The 26,863-nt window shown below is 34.4% G+C and overlaps 1 protein-coding gene across 1 annotated transcript in view; it reads right to left on the reverse strand.

Annotated features, from left to right (window-relative positions):
- The window catches only part of LOC120418165 (protein fem-1 homolog CG6966), a 96,087-nt gene extending 70,594 nt beyond the window's left edge, over nucleotides 1–25,493 (reverse strand). The window contains exon 1 of the mRNA XM_039580462.2: nucleotides 24,344–25,493. Within this exon, the coding sequence (XP_039436396.1) occupies nucleotides 24,344–24,418 (75 nt within the window). The 5' untranslated portion in view covers nucleotides 24,419–25,493. The remainder of the gene's footprint in view (nucleotides 1–24,343) is intronic.
- Between the last annotated feature and the right edge of the window lie 1,370 nt (nucleotides 25,494–26,863).

Genomic DNA, 26,863 nt, shown 5'->3' on the forward strand with positions numbered 1-26,863 from the left:
ATGCAAAAAATTATCACGATTATCTTATATTTAATTGGGCTTTAAAAATCGACAGAAAGTTGCAATGGATTTATTTTCGATAAAATAGTTTTTTCTAGTGTTGAAATTTTCAAACAGCCCCCCGAATCGTGTTAATGGATATTCGCATTTTTTGGATATGTTATGTTAAATATTAAAACGAATAAGGAAAAAATATTTTCAGATATTAACTCTTTGTTCCCGAGATCTTCAAATTAGGGGAACTATACCCTTTTTCAGCCTATTTCTATAATTGGCCTATCAGCACCTTGATCATGAATTACACCGTTCATAAAGTGTTTTTGGCTGTTCTAAAGAAATAAATACCGTCAGTGGGGGTGACATTGGGTCTGGGGGGTGAGATTGGGTCAAAGTGATTTTTTACGGATTTTACCATTTCTCAGGTTATTCTCAATGAAACTGAATTTTCTTAAAAGGGTTGTGTAGGGGACATCTTAAGATGGCTTCGCTGAAAAATTCTCGTTCCTGGAACAAATCCTGTTATTTTGGCAGATGTCTAAATTTGGGATACGTTTTTGGCCAAAATGACCTCTTATTGTTAGAACTAACAATAATACTTCCCAAGTGTTTGAAAATCTCCACCTCAAACATTGTAGCGTGTCAATACGATTCCCTCGAACAAGAAACACTGTTGGATGACTTGTTTTTACCATACCGTTGTATTTGAGCATCATTTTAGTTTCATTTGACCCAATGTCACCCCCTCTAAGGAGTGAGATTGGGTTAATTTTGAAACTATTGGCATTTAAGGTAGTGTTCATCAAAATCCACCATATTTTGGGAAAATGTTAGTAAACTATCTAAGAACAAATCTACGTTGAAAAATTTTCGATGTTATTTAAATTATTTTTGTTATTAAGAAATAACGAGAGGTGTATCGTTTTTTGACCCATAGTCACCCCCACTGACGGTAGCTCAAATTAAAGTGAGCAAGCAACTCTCCATTGTTGATACATCTGAAAATGTTGATTTAATAGCGCAAAACGGCAAAAGTGATGAGAATTGGTCGAACGGCTCTAAAATTGGCTTAGCCGTTCCGGAGATATGCTTTTTTGAAAACTGTGCTTTTTGAGAAAATCGATGAAAAATGCCATTTTTTGGACCACCCTATTTCGGATAGAAGCACCCTAATCGCCAAACAAAAAAATACGGGTCTAATTATTTAGGTCAAAGAACCCCCACTCCAAATTTAAATTCGGAGCACTTTTGATCTGGAGACTTCCTGTTTGACGTTAAATGATGGCTTTTTAAGTTTAAAGTAATAGTTTTCATGTGAAAATGCACATCAACTTTTTTTATACTTTTTAAATTGGACAATTGTTTGCAGATTGCTAAGCAATGTTTAGTGTTTTACAATTATTTTCCTGGTAACATTTTAGGTTTTAAGTAGGCCATAAAAGCCTATTTAGGTCGTATGAGGGTTTTCAGAACCAGGATAAAACCTTTAAATTTAAAAATGTTACTAGGGTTCTTTAATTTTTTCAAATATCGGTCCAATATTCAAAGTTCAAAAATGAAACCTTTGTAAATTTTTCGATTTTTTAATACAATTTTATTAATAACAAGCCTTACCCGACAAACTTCGTTCTGTCTTTTTTCGTGGGTAATTTTAAGCATCTGTGTAAATTTTGAGTGAAATTAGTTGATACCCGAGCCTGCAGTCCAAACCGTAAGAAACTTGGGTTTTCCATACAATTTTTCGATTTTTCCCATACAAACTTTACCTTCGAGTATCAATGGGTAAATGTTGACCGATTTTGCTCATATATTGCCCAGAGTCCTAAAATAGCTCAAGAAACAATATTCAGCTTGTGGAGCGAGGTTTTGAGAAAAATTCCCATATTCTGGGCACCCTAATATAGATTCGTTTAAAATTGATGCTATTATTCTCTCGAATGTTTTGGATGAAAAAACAAAAGATTCCAGACTATACAGAGCAAATCCTTAAAAAAGGGGTTGAACCCGTCCAAAACTAATTGAGCCATTTTTTGGTGGTTTAAATAAACAACAAGACTAAAAGTTTTATTCCCTTAAAAAAAATAAGCCACAAATTTAGGTTTAACAGAAGAAAAGTATCATGATAAATAATGTAAATTTAAATGCAATTGTTGCATGGAAATATACATCAAACTATACGGAAAGTTTGAAATTTCATGTAATTTGGCAAATTACACTTAATTTTACCTTTGCATAAACCCTTTACTGCCCTATTTTTTCTTCGAAATTTCTTATGTTTCCCGTGTACAGGAGATCATTTTGAGCATTTTTTGTTCTACGAAAAACATTACTTCTCCTGTTTTTATGTTTTTTTTTGTTTCATTTTTAGTATTTATATTTGCATTTATCTTGTTTAGTTAATGTTTGTTTCTGATAGTATTAGACTAATTCTACCACCTCCTATCACTACCTTTAAGCTACATAGATTTTTCATGTTTTTACAGCCATTTAAAAAAAACGACAAGACTAACTCTTTTATTGGTTAGAACAAATAAATAAAAGTACACAGTTTAAAATTGTAGAAATAATACATCTGGGAAAGTGGTTAGATTAAAAAGTGTAAGAATAAAATGTGTAATATTGTTTTGAAAAACGTAAAAAATTACAATTTGTACGTGTAATTGCACTTTTTTCAGGTAATTTATTCTTGGAATGTAAAAAAAAATGTTTGGAGATTATCGCTTTTTGGATATTTACCTTAAATCCAAAAAGCGATAATCTCCAAACATTTTTTTTTACATTCCAAGAATAAATTGCATTTTCAGGCTAGTACAAATTGTATACAAAGTTTTTGTCTCTCAGCTCTGGTTGAAGCCGACAAGGGGTGAGAAATTGTTTTTATTCTCTGATTTTTGTGAAAATTTTGTAGAGAGAAAGACAAAAACTTTTAATAAAACCTGCATTGACCTTACTGTGTTTTTCAATCTCCATAAATTTATCTTCAATCAATATTAGTTAACCTTTCCCAAAATAATGCAATTACACCCCGGTCTGGCAATAATCAAACCGGGCTGCAATTACCCGGCTGCGTGGCATTTCAAAACCCCCACCAAATCGGTGAAGGCATGTCCAATGGATCCAGCCAGCCAGTCAGCCGACACCAAAATTCGAAAGGTTCCACAAACCCAAGGGCAAAGGTAACTCCAACGCCGGCCTAATACGCTGCTGGCTCACCAAAATTGCAGCGGTTTGAACGTGCCATAACCCGGTTATTTAACTTTGAAACACATAGACAGAAAGCTCAAACGAAAAAAACGAAGAGGTGGAAACCCCAAATAGTTAATATAACGAGAGTAACAATCAACAACCTAAACAAACAAGACAGAAAACGGTTTTGTCTGGGCTGCATTTTGGGGAGGCTATCTGGAAAAATGGAAAGGGAAAATTGCAAAACAATGCATCGTCAGCTTGGAAGGTTTTCCCAGGTTGTGGATTTTTTTTATTGCGAAAAAGTCGAGACTCCCCCTTGAATGCTCCAAATGTGGATGTATCGACTTAACTGTTTGGAGCTGGAAGTAAAAATTGTGAAATGTCTGGAATGTGTAGAATATTCAGAAATCACTTTTTATGTTATTTTTGTTGTACAGAAAGAAATTTGAATATTAAAAAACACTTTATTCAAGACAAATCGCTAGAAAGCCCCTTTAAAAAACTAGTTCCCACTGAATCCTCACTGTAATACGACGTTCTCGATTTGCATTCCTTCAAACACAGTTTAATGTGTTGTCTTGTTCTGTTTATTGGAAAAAAATATATGTTTCTTCACCACATTTATTTCTATCTAGGGCAACTGAACTCGTAGGCAAGTTATGCAATCCAGACGAATTTTATTGCTGATGAATTGTTTTGGCAAATGTGCGATTTACGAGCCTCGAGTTATATCGATTCTCGAGAAAATTGATTCTGCTACATGAAAGAATGTGGACTAGAATGATTTCAGCTCAGAAAATATCTTTAAAAAAATCAAGACTGAATTAAAGTTTTTTAAATGACACAATTTGCTCAAATCCTAACAATTTTAAAGTGCAGCTAATCCAGCTTGGAACGCCACACAACCGTCTCAAGTCTCGAGCCCGGCTCAGAAAAAGCTCAAGCTGTGTGCAAGCAAAACAGAGCACGGCAGACTTCTTCTATTGGGTAACCCATTCTTGCGCAATTCTTTTTGACGTGTACGCGCGCGCAGCTCAGTTGCAGAGCTCATTTTTCGGTTTTTGTTTTTAACCGAACGAGACCTGTCGGGACTGAACTGACAGGCAGCAGCAACTCAGTCTGGCCGGCGAAAGGAGAGCAAACGAATCGTCAGCTTAGCAGCAGCAGCAACAGTACACGGAGAAAAATGAGTTCCGAAAATCGTGAACAAGCGTTCATGAAATTGGGAAGTACAAACAAAGTGTTCAAATTCCAACGTTTATCAAAAACGTGGAATTTGAACATATGTTCGTGGTTTCCATTTTCATAAACGCTTCTTCACGAATTTTGGTACTCACTTTTCTCCGTGTACTGGTTGTCCGGCTGTCGTGTACGTCATATTTTTGTGATGGAAAGATGATCAGACTGCAGAGGTTTAAAGAGGTCTTACATTTTTACCAGAAGGATCAGCTGCTCGGAAATTGATCAGCAAAGTTGTACCAATATTGTGGCTCTTACCTGTAAATAAAAATAGAAAAGATAAATAATAATTAGTGAATATATTAACATTCATAAACTAAGTGGAACGGGAGCGAATGACCCATAGGGTTAAAGTTCCCCTAATAAAATCAACAACAACAACAAACTAAGTGGTTCTTAATCCTTAAAAAAGATGTCACAAGAAAGTGATTGTGATGAAATCGTGCCACACTCTGTAAGTGCGACAACTGGCCAAAGGGAATTTAGTCAGATGACGTTTTGTCACATGTAAATGCCCGACTACTGTATAAATTTTGTTTATGTAACTCGGGAATCCGACAACCAACTTTAACCAAATTTTGGGACGCTGCACAGAATCGCCAGCCAAACAGAACGTGTTTGTTATTGTTTACATTGCATGCTTTTGTTTATGTTTATTCAAGGTCAAACATTAAAACACGTTTTTCTCAGAACGTCGAAAAGCGACGTGCGACAAGATAGCATTTTAACACGTCAAATTGTCCATACAACCAATCCGCGTCAAAACATTCCACCCATCCCGGAAACGGATTCCGTCGATTGGTTGACGATTTGCAGAAGGTCACAAGCTGCGAACAATAGCGATTGGAGAAAATGACGCATCATCGCCAAACTCAGTTCCCCCCCATGAGGAAGACGCCGAGCCGCTTCCTCGACACGGGCTCTGCTCCGCTCAGCTCAATCTCTTCAACTCCGTTCTAAGCGAGGAGCAAAATCGTGACCTGGCAAGTCTTCACCGCCACAAACACGGAAAACAACTCGCGAGGCTCCTCCAGCCTTCCATATTTGGAAAGTTGAACCTCGCCCGGTTGAGCCTTTTCCGGAGTCTACGATTGTTTTTGCTTCGTTAATCTGCCTGGCTGAATGTGAGAACTTCAAAGGGCGAGTTATCCATCGCAGAACAGCGAAACTGGTTTGAGGTTGCGGTTTTTTCGTGACAGTCACAATAACAAATCGAAATCAATTCCACGAAACTCGGGTAAACAAACACGTAAAAATCGATTCAACAGAAATTGAAATAGAAAGCCACGTTGGAGTGGCAAAATTGGTTTTGGGCGACGACACGACAAGGCGTTGGATTTTGTCGCAGCGCGAAATACGACCTTCTAAAAGGATCCAATTGAATGCTTTGAGGAGACATGGTTCAGGAAGTTTAACACGACGTTAACAAGAAATTGATTGGCTCTTTTCATCGATTAGTATTTTTTAAGTACAACAAGGAATAGAGGAATATCTTCAAAAATCGTTGAGGTTAACGAACTACTAAAATTAGAAATATTCTGACAGCCACGCCACAACAACATGCGAATGCTGACTGTCAGACAAATTTCATCTCGATTTTTTTCCTTCCCTATAATATTTATTTATGCACACCGTTTTATTAAACAAGACAGTTTACTCACACCCAGTGTGTGTGTGCGATACATGAGGTGAAGGAACCTTCCACTACTGGCAAAGACACCAGAGCATCGGAGTTTCGACGTGTGTTCGAGCATGTTTTATTCCATCCTGCCAGAAATAGCATAGGGGAAACTAGCGTTTTAGAAAAAAAAAACTTTTTTCAACCCTCTACTGTCCAAATTTCTTTTTCATTTTTTTTAAATGTTTTTCCCGTGTTAAGGAGGTCATTTTGAACAACTTTTGTTCTACGAATAGCTTCACTTCTCTTGTTTTATTTTTAGTATTATAATTTGCATTTATCTTGTTTAGTTTAGTATTTGGCCTATTCTACCACCTCCTATCTTTACATTTTGCCTATCTAGTTTATTTCATGTTTTTACAGACATTTTTTTTTTTTAATTTTTTGCTTGATTTTTACATTTTCTGCTATAGAATGGCATTGTAAAAAATGCGTAACGGCATAGTTTGGGATACTACAAAAATTACTGAATACTTTTTTTTTTACTAAAAATAGAGGAAATGTTAGTAAAAAAACACAGCCAAAGTTGACCGCTAAAAAATGACATTTTTAAAATCGTTGACATTAAACAAGAAAAAATTCCAACCCTTAAATTTTCTAAAATTTTAAGAGTTCTTCTTTCCAATGCTTTTTTAGGAACAAAAATTGGTTGAAAATGGAATTTTGGCGATCGAAGCCCGTCTTTAGGCGGGGTTGGGTTGTAGAGGGTAAATATAAGAAAAATTATCAGAAATTTGCATGTTTACAAGATGTTATGAACTCATGTGAATTCCAAACAATTTTATTTTTTTAAATTTTTGTCCCTCGATTTTAGTAGGTCATGAAGGGGAGTAAAACAAAAAACACAAAAAAGGTGCAAATTGCTATGTTACAGACATGACCAATATGGCAAAGATCCATTATTTATTTTTAGTCTGTGCAATTTTCCTTGTACTAAAAATTCTTTTTTAACTATTCAATTCTTATTGCTGATATGGGAAAAAAAACTTCAACAAACGTCGATCTTCCAGATTATTAAAAAAGGCGATTCCTTGAAAACTATTGATCAGATTTTTAGTGTTAATAAAAGAAACCGCAAGAATTTCTAAATCACAACTTTAAAAGGGCTAAAAACGTAAAAATGGCCCATGTGAAATGTCAGTCGTAATTTTGAATTTCTGAAAATATTTTGAATAAATATTTTTAATTTTTGAAAAAATTACACGAAGTTTTCATTTGTTAACATTAAAAATCGAATCAAAAGTTTCCAAGATATCGTAGCTTCAGGAATGTAAAAAACTGGAAATTTTAGACAGTTAAAAATAATTAGAAAAAATAAACAAAAAAAGACCATTTTTTATGCAAAAGTCCTAAAAAACATGCACTTTTATAAAAAAAATTAACGGATGTGCTTTTTGATTGCAAATTTAACTACACTTTGCTCCGCTTGAAGACATTGATTTCAGCGGATTGTAGACTGGATTTCGCCATGTAATGTGATGATTTTCAAGGACAGGTTGCCTAAAAACTGATAATTGAGAATAAAACAAACTTCACATGTGAAATATTATTCTCATTTCGATTGCAAATTAAACTATACGTTCATAAAATTTTCAGTTGTATTTTCATAACAATTCAAAAGTATTTTTAATTAAAAAAAATCAACATATTTCCAAAATAAAAACGTCCATGATGCACTATAGCTAAAAATTTTGCTCCTTTTGTACAACATATCTGGAGTTTTTTTTTATTTTAAAGGGCCAATAAACCAAATTTCCAGTTTTTGCTTTTTGGGTGCTTTTGAAACCGCCTTGAGTCAGGAGTATTAAAAAACGCCCAAAAAGCAAAAACATAAAATTTGGTTTATTGAACCTTTTAAAAAAACTCCAGATATCAACACATGGGAAAAATCGACTTGGATTTAGTTTGTCAAAATCTATTTTTTGTGATAAAAAGTGAAATAAAAAAATCTAAAAAATAAACATTACCCATTTTTACTGATCATAACCTAAAATTTTGACGAAGCACTTTTCAGCACTTATTCTGTTTCATATGATAATGTTTATCTTGCCATTGACATAAAAGTTTTCTGAGAAAAAATGTGACAACAAGAAACGCTTTATTTTTTTCAATGCCATAGACGCGAAATTAACACCATGACGATTTATGAGTTATTTATCTTGTTAAATTCAACTTTTGTTTTAAAAAAAATCGACAGTAACACAATCTAGAATCATGTTGGGATCCAGCTGCAAATCTGACTTTGTATATTTTATTATATAAATTGAATGAAAAAGTTGAAATTCCAGAGTTGTAATTTTTTTTAAATTTAATTAATGGATATTGATGCTTACAGCTTAAAATGTAGATTTTTACATGATGACTATAAATTATGAAAAGTTTCATAAAAATGACGAAAAACCCCATTCTCCCCTATACGATACGAACGGTTGTGACCTTGAAGCGCAGTTTCGCGCCGGTTGTAGGGTGCAAAAAATATGAGTATTATTAATAAAAACAAAAACAGCCAAAACGGAATTATTCCGCACAAACATTCACACGAAAGGTGTGTGTGTGTTCGGTAAAGTGGACAGGTTTATTGTACTTGGGTGTTGAATTGATAATGATGCTGAGTCACTTTGGTTGTGTGGCAGGATGTGTGGTTATACCTGTTCTAATGCGTCGTCTAGACTTGTACGGTATTATCGTGATCGTTGAAAAAAGGTGCTCATAGCTGTTATCGACGAGTACACCCCGATTAAGGTACCCCCTGTTTCGTTCGAGGCGTGATCGCTGCTTAATAGCATGATCACCGATCATGCTAACTTCCTTGTTCCCTGCACTTAAGCATACCGCAGAATATATGACACCCGGTCGTTAATCTTCGCTCCATACGTGGATGCAATACTAATTACGACCACTTGTGAACCTGTGAACGAAAACACTGATAAAAGCTCAGCCGGAGCTCTCTCATACATACATTTCTGCTCATGTATAAGTAACGCCAGCTTCACAGGGAGTAATCGTTGAAAAGGTCATGAAACCACAGAACCGTGTTTATCTTCCCTTCGTCGACTGGCCACTTTGAGGAGCTCGCCGAGTCCGACAAACTGTCTAGGCGGCAAGAGAACAAGCAGGCTCGTGTGCGGCTTGTCGAACACAACGGTTCAGCGTCTCTTCGACGGACCGAATCGGGAGTTGCTGACCTTCACGTGGCTTGTGGCGAGTCTTTTGTACTGTGGAGAAGGTAATCCGTTTCCGGATTTTGGTTCTAGAGACAGTAGTTCTGAGTAATGTAGGTATGAAGATTCTCTTTGATTATTTATTACACAGAAAAAAAAAGTTGAATTTTGGAATGTTGAAAATTTGGTAGGTTGAATATTACCTCTTTTTTCGAGTAACATTACTAAAAAAATGTGTAAAAATGTGAACCTGATGAATATTCATCAAAAACTGATGAAAATTCATCATTTTCTAGGGCAAAATTCATCATTTTTTTAGCCACAAAATCTGTCACCATTTCCTGATGAATATTACCTGGGTGCTGAATAGACAGAATGCGTAACGTGATTTTCGAATGCTCCCTACTGCTCCTCACTACTACAACTGCACCACAGCTGTAAACATAAACAAAATAGAAGGCTATGTTCAAGCTCAAGCGTGACATATTTTTTGCTGCTGAAGTGACTTGTTTTGAAACATTTTGGATCTGTTGAGTTTTTGCTGAAACATTAAGTGATTTTCGCTTTTTTTGTTCGTAGACTAAACGATGGGCGGCCAAAAGAGTTCTTTTTCGTTTTCCACGTGACGAAAAATTGCGTCAGAAGTGGGTGAAATTTTGTGAATCAGAAGAGGAATCGAATGAAAGTTCCGAGATTATGTATCTTTGATGCGCAGCGATAATATCGGAGTAAGATTATTCAATATTATTTGGCAGGTGCCATTCATAATTTTTGAAAATCCGTTGAAATTATTATTGAAATGTCAGCGACGAATTATGCCAATCTTGATTTCAATCCTCTTCTTAAGATTTGTTGACTTTGAATATCTCAAATATAAATTATTATAAAATCAAAATAAATTATAGATCGATTACAATACTTCCCACTTCATGGTATCATTTTGCGAAAAGTAAATTGGTTCCACTTTGACAGTTCTAAATTGAGGCCGCTTTGCGAACCACTATTCTGCACCCAGAATATTACCATCATTTTTTTTTTTCTGTGTAGATCTATTTTTTCCTGTCAAACTTATCGAAGCATTCCCAATGAATATCCAGGTATTGATCGAACCCCTTCTCTATCTTCAAATTCCTAACCTTGCACCAAATTCGTTACCCAGGTCCCAAAAACCAGTGGACTGTGGGAAATTATAACCGCGATGCAATTGCTGCCCGACCTCGTTCCAAACTGCCTCCCCCAGCAACAGCCAGCCAATCTGGCGGCAATCTCTGTACAGTGCACACTTCACGCATCGCCAAGCTCCACAAAAAAGGCTTTTTTCCCTCCGTGCTCAACAACGACGAAAAAACCTATTGCCAAACCGGCGACAATCGTCGTCGTGCACCATTTCGACGCGCTGAGTTCTTTCCCAACAGTCCTGTGCCTGCAGTTTTTCGCTAATATCCATGTGTTTAGTACAAAGAGTAGGGGGTCTACCTTAGTCGGTGCCACCAAAGCTTCGTGACTAATTTGGCGTGACTTGTGCGCCGATTTCTAACCCCTGGCGCGACCCATCGCGGCGCAGTTACATGATAATGGAGGTAATTTTACGTGCTTTCGCTGAAGAGTTGCACCGTAAGCGACGGAGCAGTCAGGTGCAGCTAAGTTGGCTGCATTTTGCTATTGTTTTGATGAGATTTTAAGTGATTGTGCTGATGTTTTTGTATGAATAACTGGCCTGTTTAATGACCCATGGAATATTGTGCCTACGAATTAGTAAAACTATGAGTAAATTTCTCCTCAATCGATTGACGACAGTCGGCGCCACCACCCCGAAGCAGTGACCACGGTCATCACGTGTGTCCTCCTGTCGCCAAGTCCTCGAACGTCAGCAGGTGTCCCGTTTGTCCGCACATGGTGGAAAATGCGCACCAAAAATCCGTTTAATTCCGCGTGGCTTGGTCACTTTTTTCCGCGTCCCTCCAGGGCTGACGCATGACGGCCAAACAAACGTGACCATGATGGTCACACACGGCAGGGCAGCCGGAGGTGATCCATTTTTCACGCGACAATTCCACGCGGCGTGGGGAGCATTTTCCGAATTACCACCCCCTCAAGAAAATCGAAGGGAAATGGAATATTGTGGCCACATCACGCGCCCACGCACGCATGGCACTGGACGCGTTTCTTTGTTCAGAATACGACCAAATATCTGATCTGTTCATGGCATATGAATTTGATTTTCAGAGCAGATAAATTACGAATGTTTATCTTTCGTTTCAGAAAAATAGTGTAATTTTACATCCAAACTGTGTAAATTTGCCACTTTTACGTTGTAATGCCAATTTTACAGTAAAGAAAAAAACAACATTCAGTAGTACCCAAACACATTTTTATTTACCATGATTTGATTTTTATTTAAATATTTGAATTCGAAATATGTTCATTTGAAATATCGGCTTTTAAAAATTTGACACTATTTTGGATATGTAGAGAAAATCATTTATTTCCTGTTTGCCTTTCATTAAATGTCTTTAAAGCAAATTTTCGAATTTTCATTCAATGTCTTTAAGGACAAATTTTGATTTTTTTTTTTTCAGAGGCTATAACGCTGGTCAGACTTCCACAGGAAAAAAAATGTCACATTATCAGCAAAAAATCATTTTTAGGTAGCTATAATTTGAAAACGGTTTAAGATATTGAAATTGATGTAGAGTACCTTTCGATTGCAATTTTTATTTTATATCTTAAAAATTTAATTAACAATTTTTTTTCGTCTTTTTTCCAACGTGTTTAAAATTTTTCTTTTCTTTTTCGAAAAATTGGCAACAATGCCAAATTAATTTTGACCAATATATGCTCTTGCTAAAAAGATATTTTTTTTTCATATAAAAAAAATCAAAAATGGTTATTTTGCGTAGTCTAGTTTTTTTTGTGCAAAATTCAATTAAAAAATGGGTAATTTTTTTAAGAGTATATATTTTTTTCTGAAAAATTCTAAGCAATATATACCACCTAGCCGAAGACACCAAATCGATCAGAAAAACCGTTCTCAAGATACGACTTTTGAATATTTTAAAAGCCTTTTTACATGAACAGTATGCCAACATTTTATGGAGACATGAATGGACAAACTAATGATGCAAAATGACTTCTTTAATAATAGAAAAAGTACACATAAAGTTTCATCCAAATAAAAAAAAATCAAATCATTGCTCATCCTTGAGAGAATTGCTCACTTTTTATTTATTTATTTTATTTATACTCAATCAAAAAATGCATAAAAATACAACCTTTAGTTTTTTTTTACTATTATTGAATATGGATTTGATAACAAAAAATGTCATCTTTTGAGATATATCAAAATCGTTTTGCCCAAAATATCAAATATTGGAACTTTGGATGTATCAATTATTACTTTGGATATATCAATTATGCCTTAATTTGTTGATTTTAAACGAATTTGTACTAGAGCGTCCAATTTCCCGGGGTTACAAATTTCCCGGGAAATCCCGGGAATTCCCGGGAAATCGGAAAATTTATCAAAAATTGTTCTGATCCTGGTTCTAATTTACATTTTACAACAAAATTGTATAGAATAACAACTTAATTGGTCAAAATAAATTCGAGGATCAATGAGTGCCTTGACTGCTTGTAAAAAAAACATACAGCTTAAGGAAAATACATAAATTTTCTAAATTCTTAAGCTGTCTTTCAATTCGTTCAAAATATCAAAAAAATAGTGACTGTTATTTTTTGTAAAGAAATAGGTATTAACACCATCAAATTGCTTTTAAATTTTTCAGTTGGAGAGAATATGATAAAGAATAATATTAAAAATTACTTTTATGCAATTGCAATTCAAAGCTTTCAAATATTTGGAGCTATTTTTTTTATAAATTTGCTGTTTTCAGGCACCTTGCAAGTATTTTTTAAATGATTTATTTTTATGATTCAGCCTAATAAACGACTTCGGTTACAAGAATTTTTATAGCAGAAAAAGTTGTTAATTATTTTCATATTTAAACCTCTTATGGCCTTGGTAGCTCTAAGGGGTCGTGCATAAACCACGTGGCCTTTTTTTGGAGAATTTTTGACCCCCCCCTCCCCCCTCATGGTTTTTCGTGGTTTCACGTCAACCCCCCCCCCCCCTATATGGCCACGTGGCTTTTTCCTCCCAGGTGAAAAATCTTTAAAAAAAACAAAATAAGTATAGATTTCAAAAATGTTTATCCACAAATGATGTACCGTCAGTGGTGGTGACTTTTGGTCAAAAAACGATATTACTGTTGTTATTTTAACACAATAAAAACATTTCAAATTATATCGAAATAAATAATGTTGGGGAATGCTCCTGAATTTACCAACATTTTCACAGAATATGGCTAGTATAATCACACCGTTCATAAATGCCAATCGTTTTAAAATTAACTCAAACTCACCCTTTAGAGGGGGTGAAATTGGGTCAAATAGAAAACATTTTAATTTGTGTAGGTGCTGTAACACCATTAAAACCAATTTAATCATATATATAAAAAAACAGAAATTCACTTAAAAGTGTGAAAAAAGTATGATATCACAAAGTTTAAGGTAAATAATAACAGTATAACAATTTATTGAAATGGTACAGAAAGTAAAAAATACTCTCAACAAAACAAGCAACTTAGTAAAACATATGTATTCAAAATTATGGAATTGCAGTGCAATTAATTGCATCCAGAATAAATATGCTTTAAGAATTAAAGCTATTTTGATATATAAACAGCATTCATGATTTAATTTAAATGCGCTTTTAAATATTTTCTTAAAATCGAAATTAATTAAATAGAAAAGTTTTGTTTCAGGAAAAAAATATTTTCATTTTATTTTAAGGAAAATATCTAGTTATGAAAGCTCCTAGTTAATATTTATTTTATTCCAAACATTCATAAAAATCCAAACTAAAGCAACTTTTCTTTTTAATTAAGCATGATTGATTCCAATGATTCAGTGTGTCCAAAAAAGTCGAGCTGTTTAATTTTGTTCTCCATACAAGAATCAGAGACAGGGACAATCATTCAATATTACGCCCTTTTGAAATGCTAGTCTTAATTTTTTTTTGAAAATATTGATTTCGAAAAGATCGGAAAATTTCACGAAAGTTTTATTTTTAAACATTGAAAATCGCACCATTAGTTGCTGAGATATCGACATAAGAAAATTATGGGTTGTTTGGGTAGTAAACATCCATTTTTCTGTTTTAAAATCTTTGCATGGCAATATCTCAGCAACAAAGCAACAAAGAATTTTCTCAGCATTTCAAAAATATTTTTTTTTCAAAATTGGGCAAACAAGGGCACTAATTTTTTTAAATTAATAACTGCAACTATTTTTAAAAAAAGTTACCTAAAAATAGCTATAACTTGAAAACGGTGCACTTTATGAAAATTTCACTAATGTACTTTTAGATTGCAAATTCGATTTTACATCGAAAAATAAAATTGAAATTATGTTGCGGTCAATATTTCGATTTTTTTTTAATCAGTATTGATTCAAAAATTCATAACTCAAACAACGATTTTTTTCCCGTTCTGGAAATTTCTTAAAAGTTGGCAAAATTAAAAAAAAATAAAAATAGTGTTTTTTTTGCAAATTATGTTTTAGTATCAAAAAGTGAAATTAAAAATCGGCAAAGTAAATTACCATTTATCATTTTTTTTCAGTGTAGTCCTTATCCATACCTACAACTTTGCCGAAGACACCAAATCGACCAAAAAATTCTTCAAAAGATACAGATTTTTTAATTTTCATTGCTGCCAAATGTGTATGGAAAACTATATGGACAAACTAATGATGCAAAATGGCTTGGGCACCAAAAAAGGTTTCAGACGGATTAAAAAAATCAAAAATTAAAATTTAAGAATAAAGACCGATTTTGTATAGAATTGCTCGAAAATCGATTTCGTGTCTTTGAAAAAGTTGTAGACAACGCGCTAAAAATCATTCTTTTAGTCTTGGACATCCAAATTGTTTAAGTCTTACTCTTACTTTAAATTGATTTTGCTATCGACTACGTGTTTTGATAAATTTAAAAAAGATTGAGCTAAAATTAGGAATTTATTTTAAATTTTTTTTCAGTTGTTTAAATAAGCAATTATCTACGATTTAAGATTTTTGATCCAACTTTTGGTTGCTAAGATATTACTTCAAAAAAAATACAAAAAAAATATTGAATAAGTTAATTTTTCAATCTTTTCAATATCTTTGAAATTATTAATACTGGGACGCCCAACGCATGTCCAATATACACGGATGCCAAAGCCTCCCTAAAACGTTGGAACGGTAACTTCAACTCACAGGTTTTCGGGCTTGTCTCCGCGGATTTTCGGGCGATTTTTTTTACTAGAGCAAACAAAAGTTGGAACGACGTTTTTGATCGCATAAATTACAGATTTGATCAAATCGAGTTCTGCAAAGTTTAAGGATCATCTAGACATCCTTATAATTCACTCAAAAAAAAATGTCCCGGTTGGTTGAGTTATGCCCGAGAACCAGCGAGTTGAAAATACCGTTCCATCTTTTTTAAGGAGTTTTATTTATGTTGATCTTTAACGGCATTGTATTGAAATTTATTTCACAAATTGATATCGGCATTTAAAAATTAAGTGACTCTTTAAAACTTAAATTATTTTAATGTGTCTATATATTTGAGTGGTTTTATCTCAAATATGAAGTTGAGGGTATAGTATATTTTCTCAGCTTAAAGAAAAACTAATATTTTCAGGAAAGGGCACCTTTGGCCCCTATTTTTTTAATCTTTAAATTAATTGAGAAACAAAAACAATGTTTGCTTGAAGCTCGTTTTTTTTTCTCTAAAAATCTAAAATGTTTGCCCATGTTTCTCTTTGGCTCAAGAGATGGTCCCTATTAACATAAAAAAAAACTAAAAAAAAAAATACCTACAACTTTGAAGATGGATAGTAAACGTGTATTTTATGAAATGTTATGTAATATAACAATCCGAAGTGTGTAACCCATGAAATAAGGAATATATTTTAGACCAAAATATTCATCAAATTTTTTGGTGAATCTTAAAGTATGTATCGTTCGTTTTTTCGTTACTGGTTATTTTTTAATGTTAGACGTTTCACTTGCAAATGAGGTAGTGAAACTGAAATTTTGCGCGATAATCCTGAAATTGGGGTTTTTAGTTTCTTTGTACTTAAAAAAATATTGCATGAGAGAGGAGATACAAGATATCTTGAGTTTGTTTTAAGTGCCAAAAGGAAATCTTTCGATTAAGATTCTTCAATCACTTATAGGACCAGCTACGGTAATTAGCTTAGATCTGAGATTTTGAAAAAAAAAAATTTCGCAGAGAATCATTTTTAGACACTTCATTTATAATACAAATTTAGTTTTTTGCCTTGTTACGAAAATCTTATAAAATTGTCAGCAATATTTATTTTTTAAGTTGTTCCAAAATAGAACTATCGAAGACTACATCTACTTTCAATGCAAATTTGCAAGCACATTTTTAGCTACTTGATACCATCAACAAAAAAAATGAAATTGTGTTTGCATTTTGGTACGCATTTTTTAGGGTATATTAACTTTGGATACTGTCACTTTATTTTTTAACAGCTTTTAAACTTTTGCAAGACGTAGTTACATGAGTATTAAAAAGTGTACATTCAATAACAGGCTCAAAGTATTGATATGAATCTGCCGAAATATATATTTCAATATTGAATTGGAAAATATTAAGACATTGAAATATAAGTAATAATTTTAAACATAATAGTTGTATGGTTTTGAAGTGTAACAAAAAATGTATGCATAAAAGTAAATTCAAAGCGCGTATTTTTTTGTTTTTTTTTTAAGAAAAGATTTATTTTTTTTTAAAGGCCACGTGGTCAGCCGTCGACCCCCCCCCCTCCCCCCCATGGCTTTTCATGGTTTTTTTCGGTCGGATTTCAGACCCCCTCCCCCCCCCCCTAAGGAGACCACGTGGTTTATGCACGACCCCTAAGGCTCTATACATTTCCAAAAACTGTAATTTCTCGAACACTTATGAACTAATTAAGGTAATTCTTCTCTTTGAGACATTTAATGATACCAATTCAATTTTTATCCAATTTGGTCATGGTAAATAAAAACTTATTTGAAACTTAATTTTGATCTTGGCGGAAAGAGGTACCGTATTTTCAAATGATTGATAACAACAATTATCTTTTAAAAAGCTTACCAAAATCATAATAGTTTATTTTCATTCCATAATATCGTAACTTGTGATCGTAACAAATGAACAAGGTCTATTCCCAGTGGTGAATGCTTCAGAAATTAGTATCATTTGAAATAATCCTTGACATGAAGTTTTCAGACGAACTGATAAGTTCAATAAGAACAGTAAATTGAATTAAATAAATTAAAATTGAGTTCTTTCATTATTCTTTTTGTAGTTAAAAAAGTACCAAAAAGTTTAGAAAATGTATACTTCTCCTTGCATTTCGGGAATTTTCGGGAAATTTACATATTTCCCGGGAAACGGGAAATATTTTTTTTCGGGAAATCCCAAGACGGGAAATTGGACGCTCTCATTTGTACTCGATAAGTATTTTACATACTTTTAGAAAAAGATTACTTATTTCAAATTACAGTCCAGACTCGATTATCTAAAGCCTCGATCATCCGAAGGTTTGTATGGGACTTCGGTTAATCGAGTAACTAACAAAAATATTTTTTTTTCGTATTTTTTTATTTTCTTGCTTTAAACATCAAATTCGAGTTCTGTGACCATGACCACTTAAGTCAAATTTGAATGGTTGATTGCCTGTAAAATTATAGAATGCATTTTTTCAATATTTCATCATCGCCATTTTAGCCGCCATCTTGGAAAATCACTTTAGATTAGTTTAAGGGTCATACTAAAGCTTAACAACAACGAAAAAAAAAATGTTTTTTTTCGTGATTCGATTATCCGAAGTAAAATTTTGCCAAGGCCTTCGGATAGTCGTGTCTAAACTGTAAATCCAATAAAAAGGGATTGTTTTTTTTTTTTTTTTTTTTTTTTTGATGCATTAGGTTTTCTGAGTGTCAACCGTTCAGTCAGAAGCGTCCAGTATTTATTGAGGTAGTAATCTCTCTACAATTATGTTAAAAAAATAAATATTCCTGAATTTTTCGAAATTTTGCGTACAGATTTATCTTTGTAAATTTTGAAAAAAGATCTTACTTTTCAAAAGGTCAAACTGAGGTTCTTCGAAACCTTTTTTAAAGCAAGGCTTGATTAAAAAAAACATTTATCCGATTTGCTGGCATTTACTTCCCAAGTAACATTTTTTTCCAGGAGTTCTACTAGAGCTCTTCAAGATAGCTACAGCAGTTTGGACCGCGGTAGGATAAAATTCTCTTCAAAACTTCTTCAGGAGTTTGGAAGAGTACTTGAAGAGAATGTTATCCTACCGCGGTCCAAACTGCTATGCTGTAGCTATCTTGAAGAGCTCTTGTAGAACTCCTGGGAAAAAATGTTACTTGGGTTAGGCTAACTAAATTGCAAATGGATTAATAAAATAAATCTAATGTTGACCAATAAATGGTTGATTAAACACAAGTAAATTAAAGATCAACAACTTTTTTGCAGTTTTATCACGAAACGTAGAATTCTTTGTATTTAAAATCAAATAGGGTGGTCACTAAAGGCTTTTTACAAATTTTGAATTGTTATTAAACAAATCGTATTTACCTAGAAATGTTTTTTTTCCAATTTCTGTCCTCTTCTATTTACCTTTCTTGTATTTTTGAATGCCGAGACGGTCGACTTTTGCAATTCCGATTTGGAAATAATTACTTTTCTGCCATTGTCAAATAAAAAAACAACAAAAACATTGAGAAAAAGAGTACTGAAAAATACATTTCAGAATCAGCACTTGTATCGAAAAGTAATATTTTTCGATATTGTTTTGGAGTTTGACAGTTATCTTGACGGCAAATAACATTCAAGCGGGGTAACAAGCGTTTTACTGAATAAACGCAATTCGAAAAGAATTTTCAGGAATTGAAAAAAAGGTGTATTCAACTCATTGCAAAACTTGATTATCTCAGCACTTGTTGTATTTAACGAACTCGGTAAACCTCGTCGGATACATGTACGACTCGTGCTAAAAAATCTACTTTTAGCAACTTGTTGCATAAACTACTATCTGTGGATTGCGTTCTTTACCTCAAACCTGAATAACTCAATTCTCCAGATTCTCTCATGACAATTTATCAATCCAACTCGTCTAGTAAATTCGTCCAGTTGTCTTTCTAAATTAAAGGAAAGACGCAAAAAGTTTACGGCTCAACGATTTCCAGAACGCTGAAACCGATCAAAAACAAGTTCAAACATCCGCCACGGGGTGGCCACATTTTAAATTCAATTGCAACCATGTGCCTGCAGTAAATAAGTTCACGGAACCACGATTCCCGCTCGAAAAAAAACTCTATAATCACTTGCAGGCACCAACGATTTCTGAAATTAGCACTTCAAATGTGCATTCGTCCAGGTTGGTTCCCGGAGTGGTGACCTTTGGGGCTCACCATTGGTGCCATCACGTGGTCACGTGTGCCTTGCCGCGGTCACCGCTCACGTTTGCTCCACTCTATACGTGTTCCGGAACGGGTCCGTGGCCGCCTGGAGTGGTGCCCTAATCGGATTAGTTGTAGGCTGGCCAGTATGGGTTGTTCTTTTTAGGTGAGAAAATCAGGTAAACAATACTGAAGTGCAATCACTTTTGGCAATTTCACACTTATCTGAAGAGTGATTGCACTAATACATTTCAATTTTTGACGCGTCGCTCACGCACAAGAGTAAAAGCGACGCGTCGAAAATAAAGATGTATTAGTACAAACGATCTTCAGATATGAGTGGTGTGTTAGTGGATTCGTTCTAAGATTTATAATTTTCACTCAAATCACAAAAAATGCATATAAACAACAATGTCGTTTCACCTCTTGTCATGACCTAACCTAGAAGTCACCGAACGAAAAAAAAATCAAACATCACTATCTCAAAAACACGACTTTTGTAGTTGTTTTGTGTTTACATGTGCATTCATTCTTATCTTATCGCGTTTCCAGATGTTGTGGTTTTGCTCGCTCGTGATTTTTTTTTGCTTCTTCTTTGTTGCTTAGTGTCGTCGTGACCGGCCGATGACTTATGAATTATTGTTGTTAATGAGTGTGGTGCAAAACGCCGTAAATCATTAATCTCACAAACACATGTACGAAGAGGTATACTGCCTGTATTCGGACTTTTTTTTTCACACCCAGTTTTGTAAACAAACATTATCAAATTTCAATTAAGCTTTGCTTTGGAGGTGACCTGCTGAATTCAAAGCAATTCATAAAATTGTGTCAAAAATGATGATTAGAAAATAATACAAATCACGAAATGACATAAAACAGCTGATCAGCTGAAAAATTAAACAAAGAGTCGTTACTTAAGAGCGCTTAAAACCACGCTCTCCAAAACCGTGACTAAAAGATCTCAAACTAAAACTAACGAGCACCACAACTATTGCATTACTGCTAACGACCATGCTCGTGTGTGTGTGAGTGTGAAGTAATGCAGCAGATAAAAAACGACAACAACAAACAAACAGATAAATCTAAACGACCAACTTTGTTCCGCGATGTGTTGGAGGCTTGGGTAGGGGAAGGTGAGAAAAACATCACACGGACTAGAGATAGAAAAATTCTCTCTCAAACTCTCTTTCAACAGCTTACAACAGCTGGCTCCCGTTGAGAAGGGGCATCCACGAATAGATATTGAGACCGGGAAGAGCGAGATTTGCCTTGATGAAGGTGAAACTGGTTGAGAGTTGAATACTTTTTTTTAAATTGGACTAGAAAAGAAGAACCTCATTTTAAACAAAAAATGATGACTTTAACAAACTAACGGGCAATAATTGATTGAAAATCGTAAGGCAATAACACATATTTTATTATTGTTCAACGTAACTATACACAGTAAAAAATCTCATGGAACAGTCCAGACTAGATTATTCGAAGCCTCGGATGTTTCGATTATCCAAAGTTCGATTATCCGAAGGTTTGTATCGGACTTCGGATAATCGAATCACGAACAAAAATTTTCTTTTTTTTCTTATTCTTATTTTGAACATCAAATTCAAGATCTACGACCCCATTTTAGTCGAATTTGAATAATTGATTGCCTATTAAATAATTTATATTTTTTTTTCAATATTTCGTCACCGCCATCTTGGATTTAAAATGTTTAAATCACTTTAGCTTAGTTTAGGGGTCATACTTAAGCTAGACAATCAAAAATTAGGCAACGGAAAAAAAGGTTTTTTGTTTTGTGATTCGATTATCCGAAGTTTAGACTGTCCGAAGTGAAATTTTTCCGAGGCATTCGGATAATCGAGTCTGGACTGTAATATTACATCTGGGAATGAGTACATCTTTTATGTCAGAAAAAATGTGAAATTTCGCTGTAAAAATCCCGTCCCACTAGATGCACATGTTCTCAAATCGTTACGGCAATGTTCTCATTCGATTCAGCGCACCAAAAAAACCATAAAAACAACCTTCGGACCAATGAAAATGTCAGCCGTTAGCCACCTGTAAATACAAACTAGTTTTGAACAATGGATTTTTTCGAAAAAATGCCCTAATTTGAAGAAATGATATCTCCCAAAATACATTACCAAACATCAAAAACTTATAAATCGTTGGAAAGCTAATCGCGAGGGCTTTCTATCGCACTTTGATAAACATTTTAAAAATGATTTTTTCAGGGGTAATTTTCAGGATTTTTGGGAAACTTACTCTTAATTTTGAATTTTGACCGTGTTCGCAACCACTTATCGTTACGAAACCATTTTCATTCGAAAGATTAGACGATTTTGCATAAAATTAGCTTGAGAAAAGTAGTGTAATGAAATAGTTTTCGTATAGTTATTAACGGATGAAAGAAATTGGCCAAATTTCAGTTAAAAATAATCAAAGCTCAGACTTCAGAAATGAGCCTTATTTACAGGCAAAACAAAGCAGGATTGTATTTGAGCCGAATGTACAGTCATCTGAGTCAAATATGGACATAGAGGATGAATAGGGACAGATATTTCAACTATGCTTTCACTCATTAGATCATATTTTAATTTGTTTATGTAAAAGCATACACGAACAAACAAGTTTCTAAATTTTAAGCTTTCAAGTACTCTGAAAACTAATGTCCTTACTTAGACTGTAGTCTCGATTCGCCACATTTCACTGAAGTAATATTTTATGTACAGAATTTGTTTTAGGAAGGTCTGCTTTATTTGTAATCGTGCACATAAAAGTGCAAAGCTGAAATCAATATTTTTCGACCAAGTTAAAATTTGGTGGGACTGTTCATACCATCAAAACAAGCAAGAAACTCGATTTTCGTCGGACGGTTTCGGGATGGTTTCAGCGAGAATCGCTCATATTCTGTCGAAATGCTGCTTTTTCAGTCTAAATTGAATTCATATTTTATCATAAAAAAGTAATTTTAAACCTCACAATATTACATCTTCCAAATTTACACATTTTTTCACTGTGTACAGTCCAGAGTCGATTATCCGAAATTTCGATTATCCGATGTTCCAATTATCCAACGGTTTGTATGGGACTTCGGATAATCAATAGTTTTCAATAGGATTCATAACTGGTAAAATATAAATTTTATGTGGTTTTTATATTTATTATAAATTGGAAATCTTTTATATTTTGAGAACATCGAAAAAAATATTACTTCATTTTGTATTCAAGACTTCTTCAAAATAAATAGCAAAAAATATCACAACATGCTTAATGCATTATTACAGTTTCGCTACTGTAAAAAAATGAAAAAAGAGAATCCTAGAAAATACCAATAAATTACTTAAAATACGTCTTTTTCCTTTCTCTGGTCTTAACAAATTTTAGAATGCCAAAAAGTGACCGTTTTAAAACGTTTTAAAATATATTTATAAAAGTTAAAATTAATAATATTTTTTTTCTTCTGATTCATCGTGAAAATTTAAACAATAAACTGGCATTGACCTTAAAAGCTTGAAATAAACAAAAATGTGTTTGATTAGTTTACGATTAATTCAAGATCAAGAAATTTCAGAAGATTTTTGTAAATCTTTCGACCAATGCAAATTTTACTTAAATTTTTGTCTTCTTTCTTCAAATTTTTCTCAAAAAATCAGTATTGCTCGAAATTTAAATTTTTTTATGAAAATTTTTGTTAAAGCGATTTAAAAATATTTTAGAATTATGTATGCACTTTAAATGAAATAAAGTCTTCTAAATCTTTTTACTTCGGGAAAACAGATCGAAAAGTGTCGTAAAGCTTTAGGAAAAAATATATTTTCATTTATTTATTGATGGTTTGCAATTTCGAGAAAGTAGCATAATATAAGTTGTAATATTATTAGAAGCATTTAATTTTACTTTTCGAATAAAAATTTCGAAAATTTGGCTTGTAATTTAAAATTAAGTTTTTATTAATTTTTTTCATCAAATTTGTGCTAGCCTTATGTTTTTGAAAGAAATTTTAATGATGGGAGAGCAAAAAAAATAAAATTGAATTTGTATTGCCAGGCCCTAGACAGTGTTGTAAATGAGTGATAAAAAAAGTATCAATGCACGATTCTTCTCCGAAGATTCTTTTGTTTACTCCATCAAAAATGCTCCAGAAAATCTTCAGTCGACTTTAATAATTTTTTGATACACATATTATCGATGAGCTTTTGGTTTTAGTAGTTTATCCATCATTTTTAAACTAAAATATTAAATATTTAAAATAGTGAGAATGCAAACAATGGATCACGTTGGTAAAATAAAATTTTAAATCAATTCAATTTGAGTTTTAAGCGAGCTGTCATATCTATTCTTATAACTTTTCACCCAGCTACTACAAATTTATGTTTTGAACGTCATCCCGATGGGCGTGTGATGAAAGAAACACGAGAGCCGCACCATCCAGAACACCATTATGTAACAAGTTTCAACCTTGGCTTGAGTGTATCGTCCTATCCAGAGTCTAGTATGTTTGTAAAGAATTGACGATCCTTTGTCACCATCGTCGTCTTGGGAGACCTACCTTCAGCACAACCAGGTTGCCGTCCCGAGCCGCGTTGAAAACGTTCTCTTTGTTATCCATCGCTGTTGCTAGCATCTAACAACACTCCGTACACGCACTGTGCCACACAGACACACCTACGCACACACAGCTAGATTCACGTGCTTGAACACACACACCCTCAGATGAGAGATACAGAAGGGGGGAAACAGGCCCAAAATATTCGAGAACTTTTTTTCCCCTTTTTCACTTTGCTTTCTCTTCTATTGGCTCTTTTTGGAACCTTTTTCTAGCTTCTTTTGTGTGATGTGTTTCTTCTTATTCTTGCTCACGCTTCTATTGTTTGACTTTCTTTGTATTTTACTTCACTTGGTGGACACTTTTTTACATGTACTGCATGCAATTTTTCTCGTTGAACACATTGGCTTGCGGCATTTACATTGCACTTCCTGCTTTCACACTAAAGTGACATCTTCTTGTTGGGCCGATCGCAGCGCCACTCCGTCATCCAGGCGTGGCCGAGGTTGGAAACAACACAAAATCACCAGATTTCAAGGGATCTCTTCTACAAACTAGTTTTGTTTGTATTCCTGGAAGCTTAGACTCACACACAAACACTCCTACTCAGGATCAAACAGATGGTTTCCAGCAGTGCTGGTGCACACACCAAGACAGGATCGATTATTTTCTTTCGATTCTTTTCCTTCTATCCTTCTCCTCTCACGATGTTAGGTTATCCTTTGTTTCGTTCAGGTTTGTTCTTTGCACCAAGCTTCTACGTTTTACTTTGTCACTAAGTTCTAAGTTCTTGAAAATTGCTCGAAATTTTCGGGTCAGTATTACCGGAATTACAACACTTCCGGAAGTGCAAAATTTCTACGCGAGCCTTAACAAGAACTTCCGTAACTTCTATCTATCCCCGTGAACACAGACTCCAACTCCGTTGCTACTCTCCACTTACAACGCCCTTTCCAGCGACGTTACGATGCGCGAGAGAGCGAGTTCAACAACTTTTAGAACCAGTTTAAACTTCTGGGCAGAGAACGCACTTTCCCTTTGTGTATCGCAAAGGTCTACCACAGAACTTCCAGGAGTAATGGCTTGATGTTCAGCTAGGTGGAGGTGAATTTGTTTTTGTTTTCTCACTGCGAACCCAACGAATGCGAGCGAGCAACTGAACAACCCCCAGCTGGTAACGCAGCGGTTCGGTGCTGGCTCGAGTTCAGGACAACGTGTAACGGAAAGAGTACTGCGGCGTATGTAGTGGTGTGACTTGGCAACGCCGCCCGTTTGCTCGCTCTTTTGCAGGAAACTGGCAACGTCGACCGTTGCGGCGTTGGTGAACGGGTAATATGGTAACGGGTGAACGCGGTTGCGATGGAGGGATGAGGAGCAGTAGATCAGAATTCAGATCTTTTCGAACCTTCAGTAACTTTTTTTTAAGAAATATTTTGAAGGTTTTAAAATATTGTTAACAATTTACAGAAATCTTACAAATTAGGTCTTTAAAGAATATTGAACTATTTGCCATGAACATGATTGCCATGACTTTCCAGTCATTAAAAATCGATTCCGGGTCAGAACGCGTTTGACACACGTATATGCCCGACTACCGTACATATTTGTAATTATAACTCGGAATCAAATTCAACCAAACTTCGGGACAATGCACAAAATGTTATTTTTTCAAGTGTTGATTTGATTTATCTAAGTTTTTCCTGATTTGTCGTAATAACTATGCTAAATCATCAAATCAAGAGTTTTTTTTGATTAGGTCCTATAAACATATCTTGACTTTTTTTTGATAAGGTCCTATAAACAAATGTAAACATTGAGTGTATCCCTTTCACACCTTATGTCAAAGTCCATCGGAGTAAGCGGGATACACTCAATGTTTACATTTGTTTATAGGACCTTATCAAAAAAACTCAAGATATGAAAGACAATAGTTTATTGGTCCTTTTCAAAAAAAACTCTGGAAATCGAAAAGAAAATTGTGTTCACACTCCATTCACCAAAGAATTAACAAATCTCGACTTTTTTTTATTAGGTCCTATAAACATATGAAAGACAATAGCTTATAGGACCTTTTCAAAGAAAACTCTGGAAATAAAAAATGATTTTTGCTAAAATAATAATTATTCAATGAAAATTACCCCAAAAGCCAACCCATTCAATTTCGTCCAACAGTCGATCGCTCCATCGACGCCGCGCGAGAACCAGAAAAGCAAACGAAAATAACTCCGCGGCTGCCTTTTGGACTCTCGGCCTGCTATTCTTGGTTGGGTGTCCAACTGGTTGCTGTGTTGGTTCAAAATAAACGGAAATGGCGCTGTGTGTACTCGGTACAGCACAAACACCAACTCACGCCGGGTGTGTTTGAAGGTGGTGGCGCGCATGTGGTGTGATGTGTGCTGCGCAATAAAAATATACACCAGAGGAAGGCAAACACCAATACTCTGTCGGCAAAGAGAGACTCGTTTCGTTACACTGCGAGTTCCACGTTTAACGGAAACGGAAAAACGCGAGTAAATTTCGAGA

The sequence above is a fragment of the Culex pipiens genome, chromosome 3 (genome assembly GCF_016801865.2).
Source record: "Culex pipiens pallens isolate TS chromosome 3, TS_CPP_V2, whole genome shotgun sequence".
NCBI classification, from domain to species: Eukaryota; Metazoa; Arthropoda; class Insecta; order Diptera; family Culicidae; genus Culex; species Culex pipiens.